The sequence below is a fragment of the Orbicella faveolata genome, unplaced genomic scaffold, assembly GCF_042242905.1.
Source record: "Orbicella faveolata isolate gen_17 unplaced genomic scaffold, um_ofav_v1 contig_25, whole genome shotgun sequence".
Classification (NCBI taxonomy): Eukaryota; Metazoa; Cnidaria; class Anthozoa; order Scleractinia; family Merulinidae; genus Orbicella; species Orbicella faveolata.
The window spans coordinates 7,445,001-7,462,500 of NW_028301553.1; the positions used below are offsets into that span (position 1 = coordinate 7,445,001).

Consider the following 17,500-nt stretch of genomic DNA (forward strand, 5'->3'; position numbering starts at 1 on the left):
AACCCCGCTTTATCTTCCTCTGCATTCCTCTGCTTAGTCTGCACTCTTTGCACTCCTACAGAACATTTTCACCCACGTGGCCAGCAGTCATCCAATTTATTGAAATAAAAGAAAGTGTTTAATATGAGAATTCAACTCCCGCAGGATTGGTTTGGGACACTAAAATGGCTGCCGTTTCAATGTTTTGGGACACCAATATGGCCGGCTGTCGCGATGTCATGTAAAAACCGCCTACTAACACAGGCTAGATTTCGCAACATCCATTTGCCTCCCTTATCTACGGTGGCTTTAAAGGGACATACACTTTTCTCTCTCTTTTGTTTCTCACTTGCGACTTAGCTGCGACTTTGTTGCGACTTAGCTGCGACTTGTTACTTTCTTGCGACTTAGCTGCGACTTTCTTGTTGCTTTCTTGCGACTTAGCTGCGACCTGCTACTTTCTTGTGACTTAGCTGCTACTTTCTCGCTACTTTCTTACGACTTAGCTGCGATTTTCTTGCGACTTCCTTGCCGCTTAGCCGCCTGGCTACTTCGCTAGGCCGTGTGCGTCGGCAGGCCAGGTTGTTTTATTTGAAAACAACGTGGAATCGATAGCTTAATCGTTAGTCTGTTTTGCCTTGGCTTTACAGTACAGCTATGAAGTGTTTGGCCGTTTTCACTTTCATTACGGTGTGCTCTACGTCGCTGGCAGTGCTTCCACCTTACTTTCCTGCAATAAGCAACAATGCAGTAATGCGCGACGATTTAATAAAATTTAATAAAATTTAATAAAATTCCATTGAATTATTTAATAAAATTATTTGATAAAATTATTTAATAAAAATTATTGATAAAATTATTTAATAGAAACTTAACTAGTGAGCAGCACTCTGCGAACTGTAGTTGTATAACTTCTTTATTTCTCCTGCGCGCTTCGTGTGACTAACGCACACTTCGTCAGGGAGTTCAACAATACAACACGAAGCCCTTGTATATATACCTAACTCGTACAAGAGTTTACATTTCGTAAGAACACAACTACGGATATACAGATAGGAATGACAAACTCAGCGGAAATGCGTCTAGGAAACAGGTGGTAAGTTTTTATTAAATTTTATTAAATTTGATTAAATAAAATTATTAAATAATTTTATTAAATTGTTTTATTAAATAATTTTATTAAATTTTATTAAATTGTCTAATTTGTACGAAAGACAGGAAAAAGTGTCAAAATACCTGGTCAACCTCCGGTAACTGTTCTTCTGGAGAATCCATGTTGTTTCTCGGCAATGCAACCTGGCCTGCCGTCTCACGTGGCCCAGCTAGGTAGCCAGGCAGCCAGGTTGCAAGAAAGTAGCGAGAAAGTTGCAGCTAAGTCGCAAGAAAGTAGCAGTTAAGTCGAAAGAAAGTAGCAGCTAAGTCGCAAGAAAGTAGCAAGTCGCAGCTAAGTCGCAAGAAAGTAGCAGGAAAGTCAAAAGGAAGTAGCAAGTCGCAAGAAAGTCGCAAGAAAGTAGCAGGAAAGTCGCAAGAAAGTCGCAGCTAAGTCGCGAGAAAGTAGCAGCTAAGTCGCAAGTAAAAAAAAAAAAAAAAACAGAGAGAGAAAAGTGTGTCCCTTTCAAGCCATCGTACTTATCGTTGCAGGGAGAGACACTCTCCTCAACGACAAAGGGGCAAAGGAGAGAGAGCCTGGGGTCGAGCTACCATGGTTGTGTAATGTTTCATGCTTGATCGGTTTTCTCGGAATTGTTGCGATCAATGCACAGATGTTTACGAAGCTTTTTCTGGGAATAAATGAATTCCGTTTTGAAATTCGTGAAAGAAACTGCTTCGACTAGTCAAGCAAACCAAGGTTGCCAAGAAGGATATAAGAACATTGTACTTTGACCAAACGAAAGTCAAACGATGGCGGAGCCGCGCAAGTTTTATCTTTTTAATTGCGATAATGTTTACCAGTTAAGCATCGTCGAGGATTTGTTGAATGCAACGAAAGTGAGAATTGGCTTCGAATTCGAAGTAGAGAAATGCAGCTTCACTCTATCTGAAATGTCCGAGTTGAGTACGAAAACAATTCCTGCAACGAAGATGGATTTTGCAATATTTGTTGTCCATGCGCACGAATCTGTTCTACTCATCAACAATGATAACTTGGAACATGGATACGCCAAGGTTTACAGAGCTTTACTACAAGCGACAGGTAATGTTAGACATTAGAACGATAATACTACTAAAACTCGATGGTCTAGGTACCAGGGTTTGCATGACATTGTAGCTATAAAATCAATGGAAGCAAAATTTGTAAGAAACCAATATGTAAAGGTCTTACACTTTAAAAATATTATACTGTCCAGAGGTTGACTACAAACAAAATATAAACTGTTCACCGTGTTCCGGCGTACAGGAAGTGATTCATTGCGTATTTTTGTAATTAGATTGACAAGAACAACATATTCATGCTTTTGATACATTTGTGGCTTTTATGACTTGGTTTAGTCATACAAACAACCGATCTAGCAGCAAACATCTGCCACTGTAGGAACCCAATGTTCACTACAGGAAAGCGGCAACAAGTAAAACTAGAGATGCGCTGAACTGCAAACGTCTTTTATTACATGAACAACGATTCACTGAAATCAAATGCGTAAATCCGCTAAGTAAACCAAAATAACAACTGAATCACAAAGGATAAGAAAGCTAAATGAAAACCGATCGATACTTACAAGTTTTTCGTGCCTTGTTCCGCTAATAAGAAATGAAATCCTGCTCGACACTAACAATGAACTTCGAACACACTAAAACGAACTCAAAAGCAGACCATGTGCTTTTGAAACTTGATATTTACCGCGACTGCAGAATGCATGATCAGCGGCACGCGTCATAAATGAAACACTGAAATGTCCACTTCTTAAATGTCTCTATTCGAATCATTCCTAAAACAAGACCGAGTCGTTACAGCCACATTTCCAAGAATGCAATGACTGTTTTAAATTCAAACTTGCATGAATATTTTAATTGTTCACCGTCGACGCCTAACAAATTTTACTGTAAAATACTCTGTGAATTTTTCTTCTTTGGGGGGACGGGGGTAGGGGCTGGGATTTACAGACCAAGGGACCATAATTCAATATTTTATGTTAGATTTTCTCTCTTCTGAGCTCTTTAGACCGCGGTCTAGATAGAATGTAGGCTAAAAATGGAAATTTCACTTGCTGTCGGGGCTGAAAATGACATGCAGAACAATAGAGCGAATTTAAGGACAGTCTTTGTTATTCCATAGTGAATAATGATAAAATTATAAAATATTCTAAAGCGCTTTACAATGTAAGATTACAGTAAAAATATAGGAAAAATGTATATAAAAATAATACAATTTAAAAAACATATTATAAGACTATGGCATGCTATACCCTAATTTTAAAAAAAGTAGTTTTGATTTTAAGACAGTCAGGGTTGGACTTAGTCTTTTTTCACGAGGAAGTTTGTTTCAGAGAAAAGGTCCAGAGTGTGCAAAGACGTAATCACCAAATGTCATGTGTTTGGTTCTGGGAATAGCGAGGAGGTTATGGTCTCGGGAGCACAGGCGATTAGTTGTGTTAAAAGTCCTTTATATAGTCAGGTGCTTGATTATTAAGAGCTTTGGAGTAGTTTAACTTGTAGGGAAAAGTTGTTTTATTCATATTCTTTCTGCTGAAATGAGATTTTAAATATTTTATCTTTTATTTAATTAAGGAGGGAAGGTCATCGTGGTTATTGGAGGAGATGACAACTACAAGAATGAAACCGAGGAAGAACAGTCTGTCGTCTCGCACTGGGCCAAGAGAAAAGTTGTATATTCACAGTTCAGCGAGGAGTTCATGGATGGAAGAAAAAGCTTCGTCTTTTCTTGGAACAAAAAGCACAGAGTGATTCACGAAGAAGCGATACTGCATTACTTTGATCCAAGCAAGAAAGGACAGAAGTTTGAATATCAACCGCTTCAAGAACCATCATCACAAACACCGCAGACAGTGAGCTCTACTGAACTTGAGAAAAAAGGCATGGAAGAAGATCCTGCACAGCAACTAAGTTCACTAGTCTCTCGCGTTGAAATAGGCAATGAAATGGGCAACAGGGCGCGCGCTAGACCTTTGGAGGTCAACACTTCAAGATATCTTAAAGGTAAAAATGCATCATATTTCTCCACAGACACTATTTGAAGTGACCTGCACCATTTGCAAAACTCATACAGGCCGCATCATCTGGTCGGCCAATTTTCCTTAGGGAAATAGCACAAAATAGATATTTGTTTAGTCCTTCAGCCACACTTTGATTCTTTTATATATGCATCCTTAAAGCGCACCTAACACTAAATTTTTTTTCGCTAAAACGAATCCACTTGTTATTCAAGGCATTTGGGAGGAAAAATTTTTGAATTTGGTTGAATCCTCGATTTTCTATGCCCTTTCAAATTCGCGCCTGAAGTGTTACACGACCGCGTTCTAGGGAGTCTGGGGCGTGGGTTGCTAATGACGTCTACCCAGGAACCAAACACAATGGCGCCTCAGTCAGCTCTCTGTAGTTGCTCGAGAAAATGGAAAACAAAACTAATCGTTCCAATATATTTTGAGGCTAAAACGTCCAAGTTTTGTTTCAGAATCATTTCTTTTTTGTCACTGGAGTCAGAGTTAGGTTTCGATTCGGAAGACACCGAAATAAACTTCGATCGAGCACGTTCGACAACTGTGAACTCACTGCTTAGAGCTTTGAGAACAATTTGCAATATTTCAAGCGACGACGGGGAAGACCTCTTTGCGGACGAGCTGCTTGCATATTAGGAATGGAAAACTAGATACGAAGTGGAGGAGCAGGCAAACGAAAAGCTGGAAAGAAAACTCAAGGACTGCTTTGGATGGTAATTTCGTCACCTAAACACAAGACTCCCGCGCGTGTTTATAGCCCGTTTACATTTGTCCCTAGCGAAAATGTATTTTGTCAAGGTATGGTTGTTCTATTACATCCAGTTTGTGTTTTACTTTCTGGAATTCTTCATGTTTATAAGAGCGACGTTAAGTGTTGCAGTTTTCGAGACTTGATGTCCTCCAAAACATTGGCTGCGATCGATTGAAAATCGTAGAATTGTTTGGACCTGTATTTTTGAGTTATTTTTTGCAAAAAAAATACCTCTTAGTCGGCGCGTCGGGTATGTTATGGACGGGTCAATGGGTGAGTGAGTGAGTGAGTGAGTGAGTGAGTGAGTAAGTGAGTGAGAGATGTATGTATGTCACACCAATCAGATTGGATCTACTATGAACAGCCAATCAAATTTCTTGTTGTAAAGGTAAATGGTACGTGAGAAACTCAAGGTATGTATAAACACAAGGACTTTGGTAATTGAAAAATAAAGAGTGACCTGTATGTTGCCGGTTTGTGATTTTTAGTCCGGTTTGGAGGGGAGTGTGACATTTGCATACGTACATTGGGTTGTTTTAGAGTGCATAATTTTCAGTCTAATGGTGGCTAGTTATGAACGAGATGAGTCTTGAGTTTTGAAGCAGTTCATGAGTAGTAGGCAAATGGCACGAGATATTTTTATTTTTAATTACAAAGGGTAACTTGATACTTTTGTTTTTCACAAGGAGTTAATTCAATTAGAGGTCACGAATCGTCGGTTCTAGTTCTTAGGACATGTTTTAGAGGAGACGAGACTATTTAGATTTGAAGCAGTTCTAACGTTTACAAAAGTAAGTGCAGGTAACGATTGCTTTGTTCTTATTGCATGCAAATAGAACGAGATATTTTTATTTTTTAGTTACAATGGGTAATTTGACACTCTTGTTTTTCACAAGGTAGTAAATTCAATTAGAGCTGACGAATCGTCGCGACTTGTTCCCACGAGATGTTTGCTATTTTTAGTTACAAATGGTAACTCGACGCTTTTGTTTTTCATATGGGAGTAAATTCAATTAGAGCTTACAAGTTATCGGCTTTTGTTCCCAGGATATTAAACAAAAAAGACGCTTTCCTTTCTAGAGTGTTTTTACGTCTCTGCAGTAGCAGTTTAATATTTTTATTTGATGGGCATTTTATGACATTCTTTTAGTCCGATATTTTTAAAGGTAAAAAGTATGAAAACTGTTCAAATGTTCTTTGAAGACTGTGTGGCACCAAGTTAAAGTGCAATTTAATTAAATCAGACTTTCAACGTGTCAGAGAGGTTTTTTTCTCTTTCTTTAAATTTTCGGTGAAGTAGTGTTGTTGCGTTGTGTTGTGTAAAAAGGGTAAACTTACTACTCGTATAAAATGCGAAAAGTTCTCTTAACTTGAGTATTTTTGAGCAAAAATTCCTCTTGGGGGCTGGAAGGGCTCCTGAGGGGTACTCCCAGAAAAATTGGTTAGGGGTGTGCGGCCCGCTTCCCAAAACCCTTACCCTGTTTATGACCAAAATCTGCGATATTCCTTACCCTATTTATGACCTGACCAAAAATTCGAAACCCTATTTACGACCTGACCCTCAAATGAAAACCCTGTTTCAGACCTGCGTTATAATTAGCTCCCTAGTTCAAACCAATGTTAAATTACCGTAAACATATAAATTTGTGAAGGGCTTTTGTTGATTTTCTTTTCGATAATGATGAAAAAGTGGCTTCGTCTTAAAGCATACCCATATTAAGGCTAGAGTGCAAAAACCGTACCCTATTTATGACCAAAATGACCAAAATCAGCTAAAATCGATACCCTATTTATGACCAAAACGGCTGAAAAACCATACCCATCGGGGCCGCACAGACCTATATAGCCCATATAAGGGAGTCCCCCCCCCCCCGGGGAAGGGCTACGTGATCGGTGAGTAAGGGAGTTATGCATGTGCGCGTGTCAGACCAATCACAGTGTGGGTTGTATCAAAGAACGAATAAAATTGCTTGTTAGAAAATAAGATGGTATCTACATTAATCTGGAGACGTGTCAGATTACCGTGGTTTGTTCAGTCAAACATTTTATGGCTTACTATTTAGTTATCTTACCATTACCGATGTAACATCGTATGTACATCATAAACTCCCAGTTTCTTTCTTGCTGTACATCGCAACCAAAAAAACTTGTCAAATCAACCAAATTATTACTGTAAACAGTTCCATGAATGCTCCTATCTCCGAGACTTATAGTTCAGAAAAAAATAACTCTTGCACGCCTTGCGTGCCTATGTTTGAAGCTGCGGGAAGCAAGGCGGAAGGAAACATTTCATACAATTAACAATTTCACATTGTCTCACATTTTAAGTCGTAACTCCAAATAACCAATGCAAATTTTTCTCAAAGTTTGCAGTGAAATTCGTTGGATAAGCAAAAAGGATGTCTTCCCTAAGCGGTCCGCAGATAATAATGTCACGCGGTCATATTTTCGACACTTTTGCATAGAATGTTTGTCGCACTGCTTATTTCCAAACATTAGAAAAACTCTGTGAGCGTAACAATTTTGTTATCATGTAATTCTAAAGGATTAATCTTCGACTTTTATCTAAATCGAAAGAGAAATAAGTGTTGGTTGGCGGCGTGCAGTTGCGAGCTATTTACGTATCACTATACTTGGTCGTAACGCTTCTTGATTGATCACAACTTTGCCGGCTATGTTATAAACACTGCGGGATTGGAAGATATAGGTTGTCGGTAGTATTTCGACAAAGTGCTTGTTGGCTTTAAGCTGAAAATTTTGAAAATAGCGTTTGAAAGTCTGCGGAACAAATTCCAGTGAGAGTTCTTCAATGGTTCTCACAGACTCAGTTCGCTTGTTTCGGTTCGACAAAATCAACCATCGTTTACGTCTTTATTGTACCATTGACCGATCATCGCCAGTAAATCGTACAGTATATCTTTTTTCAGATCTGGGATATTGCTGCAACAGCCGATAGCACTTCTGGAAGACATTACTTCGCACTTTTCGAATGTTTATTGCACCATCCTGAAGGAAATGAGAGGACGTGAGATATTCAAGTTCCTGGGTAGACGTCACAACAGCCGCTCGACCCATTCTCCTCAAACTCGGTCCTTAAACAAAATGGCAGTGTTTTGGGGCTATTTTCGAGATTTGGTCGGGGCACAGAAAATCGAGGATTTAACCGAATCCAACAATTTTTTCGCGGAAGTATTTCAAATAACAAGTAGATTCCTTTTAGCGAAAAAAAAAAAAAAAAAATTGGGGGTTAGGTGCACTTTAAGCCTCGGCACCCAGTTATAATTCTTGATATATCGAAAGTGGCCCATTTGGCAACCATTTACTATTTAGCAAAGGTCCAGTTTCTAATTTCGCCATCACCATCGCCCGACCAAATCCACAGACACGGACGAAACTTTCGAGAGGTTTTCAAAAAACGATCAGTGATGCTCTGGATGGATTTGTGTTTAGTGTTTCGAAATTCAATTTGTCCACGCTTCGTAACTAGCCAATTGTTCAGCTTTCCAGCAGTTGGGATTTTTGATTAACAAGTCTTTGTTCAATGGGCCATGGACGCTGAAATAAGGAAAAAATATTATAAATACCCCATTCCCTCGGTGAGACGCGCGTGAAGGATATCATGGTAGTTGTATTCAATACACGCACGATATCTTCGAGACATTACATACAGCTACCATGATTCCCTGCGCGTGCGTCTCAGAGGGAATTAGCACAGCAGTGCTAAACTCTTCGACACTTAAATAAAGTGGTTTAATTTTACTTTTTTTTATTCTTCAAGTTCAGCAGTTGAATCATTTTTCATTTATTTAGGTCAATCATAAAGTGATCCTTTTCAAAAAAATCGTTCAGACTGGGAACCAGGACATGAGTGGAATTCAAAAAGTAAGAAGAAACCAGCTCCGCAAGCCACAGCAACAACTGAGCCATACCATGCTCCTGCTATAACTTGTGAGGGAGAGCCTATCTTGCTGAGAAGTTTACTTCGTTTTGGAAAAATATCTTATCAGGTAGAAGATCTTCAACTATGGGACCCCGCAATTACAGTCCCAGATCGCATTAATCAAGATCTGAATCAGCAGTATCACCACACGCCCGTGACGGGAGTAACAATCGTGCGAGGCATTGATGGCACATTTCGATGGTTCGTTGATCCAAAGTTGATCGATATTTCGAGTTCAAGGTACGAAGGAATACAGATCGCTGACAACGAAACTCTCCTGTTAAAAACTCGTATCCGTAACGGACTGGTATCTTTCCAAGAAAGTGATGTACACTTTAGGTATGGAAATTTCCGAATACCTCAGAAAATAATTGATAAATTGAAAGAAGAATACTGCTCCACACCGTCTGGGGAACTCTGCATCATTTCAGACGAGGAAGAACACCTGCGAACCATAGTGAAAATTAGAAAAATTGATTCAATCCGTACTTTTTTAAACAAACAAGGATTTTAAAATGCAAATCATTGCAACGTAAGAATTGCAAGATAACTGTTCAAAACGAGAGACAGACGGACAAATTTATTTCAACGCGGATTTGGTTCGCGGAGTTTTACAAATAATTGGTTTCAGAGAAAGCAGCGCTAATAGCAGTGTTACTGTTCTAAAAATATTGATTTGACCTAAAAACGAGTAAAAACCTAATGTAAATTCCAGAGACTGAGTAAGCACAAAGATTTCTTGAATTGTTCTCAAGTGTTTGCTCCATTTAAACTTCGTTGGAAGCGAATCCTTTAGTTGAGCAGCGCGTTGTGAAAATCTTTATTTCATTGGTATGTTGTCTTGGGTCTTTTAAGTGCTAAATGTGGCACCATTATCTAAAGTTGTAACTTGTACCTTCGCTGATTGTAGTAACTTTCTGATTTAGCAATCTTTTTCTATCGCTATTTCAATTTTATAATTAATTAATTTTGGATAAGTGAAGACGAGCGCCATATACTAGTAGATCCATTAAACAATTTTTCAGTCAAATGGGAAAACATACGTATCTCTAGTGCAAAATATGATAATAAACTGAACTAATTTTGGCTAGAATAAAAGAAGCAGTTATTTAGAAACTAAAAAGAAAGAAAACGTAGTAATGAATTAACATCAGAACAGAATAATCGATTTGCAGTTCGTTGTAACGGTTTTTCCTCACTACGGTTGTTTTTCAGAAAAAGCAATTTAATTGTTGCATTTGTGGTCGCTACATTCGGTAGATGTTTCTTTCAAAGGGTCACTACCTTCGGTATTTGCTAAAAACCGTTGAGTTTTAGAGGTACGTACTTTCTGTTTATAGCAAAAGCTCGTTCAGTTACTTTGAAACCTTTACAGTAAGCTGAATACTGGAGCTTTATTGTGTAATGACTGAACAAGAGGGGAGATTTTCCCCTTTCAAAGAAATGGCAGCCAGAAACAAGTACTAGCAAGGGATAATTTAGGGTAAGGAAGTTAATCCCTAATGTAAGCCCTATTACTAAGGTAATCCTTATATCTCAAGTTATGTTTAGATTATTCCCGGTTTTGGAAATCTCAGGAGGGTCTGGAAATAGCCAACCAGCTACAAGGTCACAAGATCCTGTGACGCGGATTTTGCTCACAGAATAGCCACGTATGTTTATTCTCAAATTGAAAACTTCATGTCTCTCAAATTCGCGGAGGATCATAATTCCCACAGATAGTTGCTATCGGAGCAGCTTGTTCTGGTACTTTATTCTTTAGCTCTTCATGTAAGGGAATATATAGAACATATATTAACCGCAGGAGAAAGATGTAGATTTTCTTGACAGTTTCTTATCGTGATAAGTATGAATTTATTGCAACGTAGCGAGACTCATTGTAAATGGTGCTAATTGGATAGGAATATTGAAGAGCGTACTACATTAACTCTAGTTACTAACTATGAAAAAAATGTCATCATATGGAAACCACGCGACAACTATTCCTGAAACAGACTTGCATAACTCAACGATCATGTAGCGATCGTGTGAAAACCATGAAAAATTAAAACTATTTGAAACCCGGAAAAGATACACCTCAGTAATCGGATAACCCACCCTGTAATAAACCTTTCCCGCGTTCCAACAAACAATAGCGCCGAGTCCAGGTCATGCAGGGTGGACAAAAAGACAGCAAATGTATGAAAAGGTCGCTCTGGTACTATTATGCGAACGCACTGAGGTGGAATGCGGTAAAGGTCTGTTATAGTCTATAAAGCAAGCAAAAAGCGGCCAATTTGAGAGTAAAAATAAAGGAAAATCGTGCACTCAGCTAACAGTAATTTGATAATTTTCAGCTATGCCCATGCGAGAGAACATACCGCACTTCGAGAGAAAACAGGTCAGTTAACAATCCTAGCCACTTGTCGGTTATCAGCTAAACTTCTGCCATACAGGCCAATTTTGATATATTAAAAATTCTACCATGGCTCCGAGGCTTAGAAAAACAAAGCAAAAGAAATAAGTTATTCATCCCTCGAACTTGTTCGATTGGTCTATTATCAGCTATCTGGCCCTCTTAATTATGGAAGTTGTTGTTTTTCTTTACCATTTCTCGGCGTAGCATGCTGACCAAGGTTTGTAGTTCGTCAAACAGACAACTCTCTTTTCTCTTTCCCTGCATTCCTCTGTTTAGTCACGTGCAATCTTTGGACTCCTATAGAACGTTTTCACTCACGTGGCCAGCAGCCCCGCAAATGTATTGGAAGAAAGGAAAGTAGAAAATATATGAGAGTTTAACCCTCACCGGATTGGTTTGCAACACTAACATGGCCGCCGTTTTTGGGGGTTACGGACCTAGAGACCTTAAATCAATATTTTTTGTTAGATTTTCTCTCTTCTGAGCTTTTTAGACCGCGGTCTAGATAGAATGTGTGCTGAAAATTGAAATTAACTTGCTGTCGGAGCTGAAACAAAATCGATTATTTAAATATTTTGTATTTTACCTTAGGAGAGAATGTCATCGTGCTTATTGGAGGAGATGACAACTACAAGAACGAAACCGAGGAAGAGCAGTCTGTCATCTCGCTCTGGGCCTGGAGAAAAAATGCGTATTCATAGTTCAGAGAGGAGTTCATGGATGGAAGAAAAAGCTTCGTCTTTTCTTGGAACAAAAATCACAAAGTGATTCACGAGGAAGCGCTGCTGCGTTATTTTGATCCAAGCAAGAAAGGACAGAAATTTGAATATCAACCGCCACAAGGACCATCATTACAAACACCACAGTCAGCGAGCTCTACTGAACTCGAGATAGAAGCCGTGGAAGAAGATCCTGCACAGCAGCTAAGTTCAATGGTCTCTCGCTTTGAAATAAGCAATGAAATGGGCAACAGGGCACAAGCTAGACCTTAGGAGTTCAATACGTCAAGATCTCCTAAAGGTAAAAATGCATCATATTTGTCCACAGTCACTATTTGAAGTGACCTTTAATGATTTGTTTGTTTTATTTCCCCAAGCCACGGGACCAAGTTTTAACTTTTAATATGTCAAAACTGGCCCATTTACCATTTAGCAAAGGTTCAGTTTCTCATTTCGACATGACCACCGTCCTAATCAACTTTCTAGAGTTTGTAAAAAAAAAAATAAAAAAAAAAAGAATGATCCGTGATGTCTCAAGTTCAGCAGCTGAATCGTTTCCTATCCTTTCAGGTCAATCGCAAATTAATTCCCTTTAAAGACACCCTTCAGACTGGGAACCAGGACATGGGTTGAACACAAAAACTAAGAAGTAACCAGCTACGCAAGCCACCACAACAATGAAGTCAAGAGATCCTCCTGCTGTAAGTATCACTGGGGAACCTGTGTTACTGAGGAGTTTACTTTTTAATGGAATAATATCTTATCAGTTAGCAGATCTTCAACTGTGGGACCCCATATTTACGGTCCCGGATCACATTAATCAAGATCTGTTTCAACAGTATCATGACACGCCCGTGACTGGAGTTACAATCATGCAAGGCATTGATGGCACACTTCGATGGTCTGTTAATCCAAAGTTGATTGAAGTATCAAGGTCAAGGTACGAAGGAATACAGATCGCTGACAGCGAAACTCTTGTGTTAAAAACTCGTATCTTTTACGGACAGGTTTCGTTTCAAGAAAGTGATGTACACTTTAGGTATGGAACTTGGCATATACCTCATTACATCGTTGAATGTTTGAAAGAGGAATATTGTTTGACACCTAGTGGGGAACTCTACATCATTTCTGACGTTAGAGAAAACTTACGACAGGTGGTAAAAGTTGGAACAATCAGTCGAGTGCGTTCTGCTGTAGGCATGCTTTCTGCTTGAAGCAAACAGGGATTTTAAAATGTGAATCAATGCATTGTTAGAATTGCAAGTATTGCTCAAGTTTTGGCTTTGATCTGTTTTACTAAATCTTTGTTGGAAGCGAATTCCTTAGTTAAGCACCATAGTACAAAAAATGTTTATTTCAAATATTCTGCCTTAAGTATTTTGAGTGTTAAATTCAAAATCTCTTCATTCTCCTAGTACCTTTCCTGGTAGCGGGAAAGGAATTTGTGAAAATAACCTTCTGATGGAAATTTTAGAAGCCGTTTCCCAAAGCTATTTTTGGTTTGTAGGTAATTTCGGTTAAGCGAGAACGTTTATTATATAAACGAGTCGGTTAATTTTACTATTACTCAGTCAAAGGAGAATTTAAGCGTATATCTCTAGCACAAAATATAATAATAAACTTAACTAACCTTGTCTAGAATAAAAGAAGCAGTAATTTAGGAGATAACATGTTGTAATGAGTAACATCAGGAGAGAATGATCAATTTGCTGTTCGCTGTATCTGTTTTTCCTCACTGTTGTTTTGCAAAAAGGCCTCTTTGTTACGTTTGAGATCGCTGCCTTCGGTAGATGTTTTTTTGAAGGGTCGCTATACTCTCGGTGTTTGCTAACAGCCGTTTAGTTTTAACGTTATTTTCTGCGGGCCGTTCAGTTACTTTCGAAACTTTACGGTAGAATAAATATTGGAGATTTATTGTGTAATTACTGAACAGGGAAGAGAGATTTTCCCTTTTAAAAGAAATGGCAGCCAGAAACAATTACTAACAAGGGATGATTTAGTCTGCATACGAGCCAGGCCGGAGCATATACCGGTTTCCGTAGCATGAAGCGACTAGGAGTCCCCCCTGGATGGTATGCTAGTCCATCGCAGGGTTACCCCCAGCATTAAGTTCGCCGGTAACCATTTATACACCTGGGCGGAGAAAGGCACTGAGAGAGTAAAGTGTCTTGCCCAAGAACACAACACAATGTCTCCGGCAAGGGCTTGAACATAGACCGCTCGATGCGGAGACAAATTTTTATCAATTTAATACTGTATTTTTTCCCTTATAAGAGAAAACTTTTACTAGTTAATTTCTGATTTCGTATATTTTTGTAATTCGGCTATTTTAAAGGCATGGCCCGTGTAGATTAGCGTAGATTAGCCTTGGCTAATTGCGAGCATGCCCTTTCTTTGTAGAATGTAATTTGAAAATAATAAAGTGTGTAGAGTGTGTAGAGTGTATAGAGTGGAGACGAGCGCACTAAAAATGAAGCCACCATGCCTACACGAGGGATGATTTAGGGTCAGGGAGTTAATCCCCAATATAGGCCCTATTACCAAGTTAATCCTTAGATCTCGAGTTGTTTTTAGATTCGATTCCCGGTTTTGCAAATCTCAGGAGGGTCTGGAAATAGTTAGTCAGGCCCCACTTATGTGGTCGCGGGTACCCGAGACAACCTTCCCCCGCGTTACCCTGGCCGAGGTACCTTTTAGCTTATTTCTTTGCAAAATTCAACCAACCGCGGATTACAGGATTGCGAAGCCGTCTCAGGGGGTGAGACAACTCGGGTGGGCGAGTTGTCTCGCCTCAGCAGGTAGGGTAGCCCTGGCAAGCGGGACAACTTTTCTTCATATAAACGCTTTGGCTCCCCTTATCGGGACAACTCTCGGCGTGGCGAGTGTCACGTAATGCCTAGAGTTTGGATTTAAAGCAGAAATTCGTATCAAAGAAGTGAAAATTAACTCGGCAAAACCCACTGTGATCGAATGACCGAGGGAACCTCAAAGAAAGAGAGATATTTGCACATTTGATTATTCAATATGGGTTATGAATAATCGCACAGGGTCAAAAAAAAAAAATTTGACTCGGCCTACAGGAACTACGTTTTCACATATAAACGCTCGCTAAAGTTGCCTCGGGGATAGGGTTGTCTCGGGCACCCGAGACCATATAACTGGGGCCTCTATGTAACGCGCGCAGTTGCGGAAGAACCGGAAACTTCAAACAGCAAACCGCTAGAAATGGCGTGACCAAGCTCTGCGATCACGTTTGCAGTTCTCAACGCGAGTTTTTAACGCCGAGATGTAGGTTTTTGCGTAACTGATTCACTTCAACGTTTTTCATTCTGGATTTCTGCGTATGCCACGTACTGACTGATAAGAAAGTTTGTAAACCAGTCTTTTTAAATATATGACGCTTCTTGTTTCCATTTGAAAATCAAACACTGCTGTTGTCTGAGAATTCAAAATGCCGCCCTCTTCAAGGAAAATAATTCTTTCTTGTTTCTATGGCTAAACCGGTAGAGGGCATAAACGTGAAACGCCAACGCCCAAGTTGAAACTGCCGTTCGCGCGAAAACCTCAAACGAAAATGTCCCGAGAAAAGGCTACAGAAAATTCGGGGAGGATCATAATACCTAAAAATTGCTACTGAAGCAGCCTGCTGTGGTACTTAAGAGTGCATCCACGATAGGACCAGGCAGGGGCGGCACAAGCTATCTCACCGATTTTGATGAAACTTGGCCAGTTTGAAGGGGTCCACCCAAAACTACTTCAGTCTAAGTTTAAGGAAATTTGGTCAAAACCGGGGGGAGTTGACCACCCTCCTAGTTTTTTTTTTACAAAAATGACCAAAAATCACCAAAAAAAATGGTCAAAAGTATAAAGCTCTACCGCTATGAGAATTCAACCAAATCTTTTCAAATTTTAAGTGAATGTTGTCCCACCCAAAGACAATCTGTTGTCTACGTTTCGTTCTTCTACGACTAATTCCTATTACACAAGTGGTCTCATCCAAGACCCCCTTCTCACCTAATAGTGAAAACTGTAAAAATACGCAAAGTTTAGGCCAAAATATCTCCAATGGCGGAGCATGCTTCAAAAAACGGAGCATATCGTCTAAAAGGTGGAACTTCATACTAACATTATCTGCAAAAAAATCTTTGGGCACTTACTGAACTATTCCACAGGAGGGCTACAAACACTTCGTCCACCACAGGGTACCCGCGTCAATTTTTATTCATTATAACGCGCAAATTCTGTAATAATGACGCAGCAACAGACAGAAAATGCCACAAAATGGTTACACACCTTACACTTTAATGAAATAGAACCATTTCTATCTAGTCGCTTAAAAAAGAAAAATCCGCCCACCACAGGGTACCCACCGCCGTCAATGTTTTTTTCATTATAACGCGCTATAATGACATAGCAACAGACAGAAGATGCCGAAAAATGGTTACACAATATAAAATTTAATGAAATAGAATGATGTCGAAGGCTATTGTTTGTCTTAAGCCATGAAAATAACAATTGGCGGCTTAATGATGGCCTCTATTATTGTAGAAGTGAACTACGTGACAGGACTTACTATTCGTTAAGTCGAACACGCGTGTCCGCAGAACACTATCAAAATGCTTACATTACTCACTTTGGTTCGTCTAATAAAGGAATAATACATTTGCTTGAAACTGGCACGCCACATCGCATCTTGATGCAGAAAACTTTATCAGAAAGACCTCGCTATACCGAAAACAAAATCAACGGCGTGTTTTTGTGACCTGTGCCCTAAAGAACTGTCCTTTGAAAAAACTATCAAAGAGAAAAGTCAAAATAAATATGATCAAACAGATAAACACTCTGATCGAAAGTAAAGTTACAGTTCTAGTTCCCTCCTGATTTGAAGCCGTGTTCTAATGATGGGAGCTTCAGCCACGTATGGGTCTTCCTCCTCATCTTCGCTTTCTCCTTCCTCGGGTACCGGTTCTGTTGGTGCTGGCCTCGCCTCCTCTGATCTATGAAGAGCCCCACTCCTGTTTAATGCGGCCAATCTACTGAAATATCTGGAAATCTGGGTAGATGTCAGCCACTCGTCCTTGGTAAAAACCTTCGTTCCCTCAGCGGTTAGCATGGACCTCATTCGTGCTGCTATGTTCTCAGCCGTTGCTTTATTCCCAGTGTCCTCTCCTTGAAGGAAGACTTCACGCAAAAATTGGCGCACTTTGGTGGTGAAATGAACAGACTTCTTAGTCTTTTTCAGTGCCCAGCCCATGTCAGCTGTTGGCGGTGCGTCTTCCGACTGGCTATGGGAAACTGAGGCGGATGCAGATGTGGGTGAATGAGCTGCTTCCATGTAGCTACCAGAAATTGACTTGCACGTCTCTGCCCACTTTTTCTTTATCACGTCGTATGCGGACTCTCTCTCTAACGCCAGAAGGTGTTTCCCGGCATCAAGGTGTCGCTGAAGGCTGCTGTGACTTTGGTAAACCTTTATACAACCCTCCTCTGGGCAACCAAAGACCACACTCTCTTCTTCTTCGAGCTGAATCCCTTCTG

The 17,500-nt window shown here is 39.7% G+C and overlaps 4 protein-coding genes and 1 pseudogene across 4 annotated transcripts in view; 4 read left to right on the top strand and 1 right to left on the bottom strand.

The window, feature by feature from the left end:
• Positions 1-1,697: 1,697 nt before the first annotated feature.
• LOC149108789 (uncharacterized) lies at positions 1,698-4,172 on the top strand. The gene is made up of 2 exons (XM_089293381.1): positions 1,698-2,173; positions 3,706-4,172. Exons 1-2 carry the CDS (start codon positions 1,882-1,884, stop codon positions 4,170-4,172), a joined length of 759 nt encoding a protein of 252 aa, XP_089149507.1. The 5' UTR covers positions 1,698-1,881.
• Positions 4,173-8,726: 4,554 nt separating this feature from the next.
• Positions 8,727-9,537, top strand: LOC149108790 (uncharacterized; the record flags this gene model as incomplete). Its single annotated transcript, XM_089293846.1, has 1 exon — positions 8,727-9,537. A coding segment is annotated over one exon (633 nt), but the record flags the coding sequence as incomplete, so codon positions are not given.
• Positions 9,538-11,021: 1,484 nt separating this feature from the next.
• LOC149108791 (uncharacterized) lies at positions 11,022-12,481 on the top strand (annotated as a pseudogene).
• A 65-nt stretch (positions 12,482-12,546) lies between these two features.
• On the top strand, positions 12,547-13,450 carry LOC149108792 (uncharacterized). The gene has a single exon (XM_089293365.1). The coding sequence runs from the start codon at positions 12,640-12,642 to the stop codon at positions 13,174-13,176; it is 537 nt and encodes a 178-aa protein (XP_089149491.1). The 5' UTR covers positions 12,547-12,639; the 3' UTR covers positions 13,177-13,450.
• A 2,922-nt stretch (positions 13,451-16,372) lies between these two features.
• Positions 16,373-17,500, bottom strand: part of LOC110059397 (uncharacterized) — a 4,139-nt gene continuing 3,011 nt past the window's right edge. The window contains exon 5 of the mRNA XM_089293376.1: positions 16,373-17,500. This exon is cut by the window's right edge and continues 682 nt beyond it. Within this exon, the coding sequence (XP_089149502.1) occupies positions 16,821-17,500 (680 nt within the window). The 3' untranslated portion in view covers positions 16,373-16,820.

What these genes read in the sequence shown, in the direction of transcription:
- LOC149108792 (XM_089293365.1), top strand. Translation starts at nt 12,640, where the DNA reads ATGAAGTCAAGAGATCCTCCTGCTGTAAGTATCACTGGGGAACCTGTG.
- LOC149108789 (XM_089293381.1), top strand. Translation starts at nt 1,882, where the DNA reads ATGGCGGAGCCGCGCAAGTTTTATCTTTTTAATTGCGATAATGTTTAC. An exon ending in AGCTTTACTACAAGCGACAG is followed by an intron (nt 2,174 to 3,705) that starts GTAATGTTAGAC and finishes TATTTAATTAAG; the next exon opens with GAGGGAAGGTCATCGTGGTT.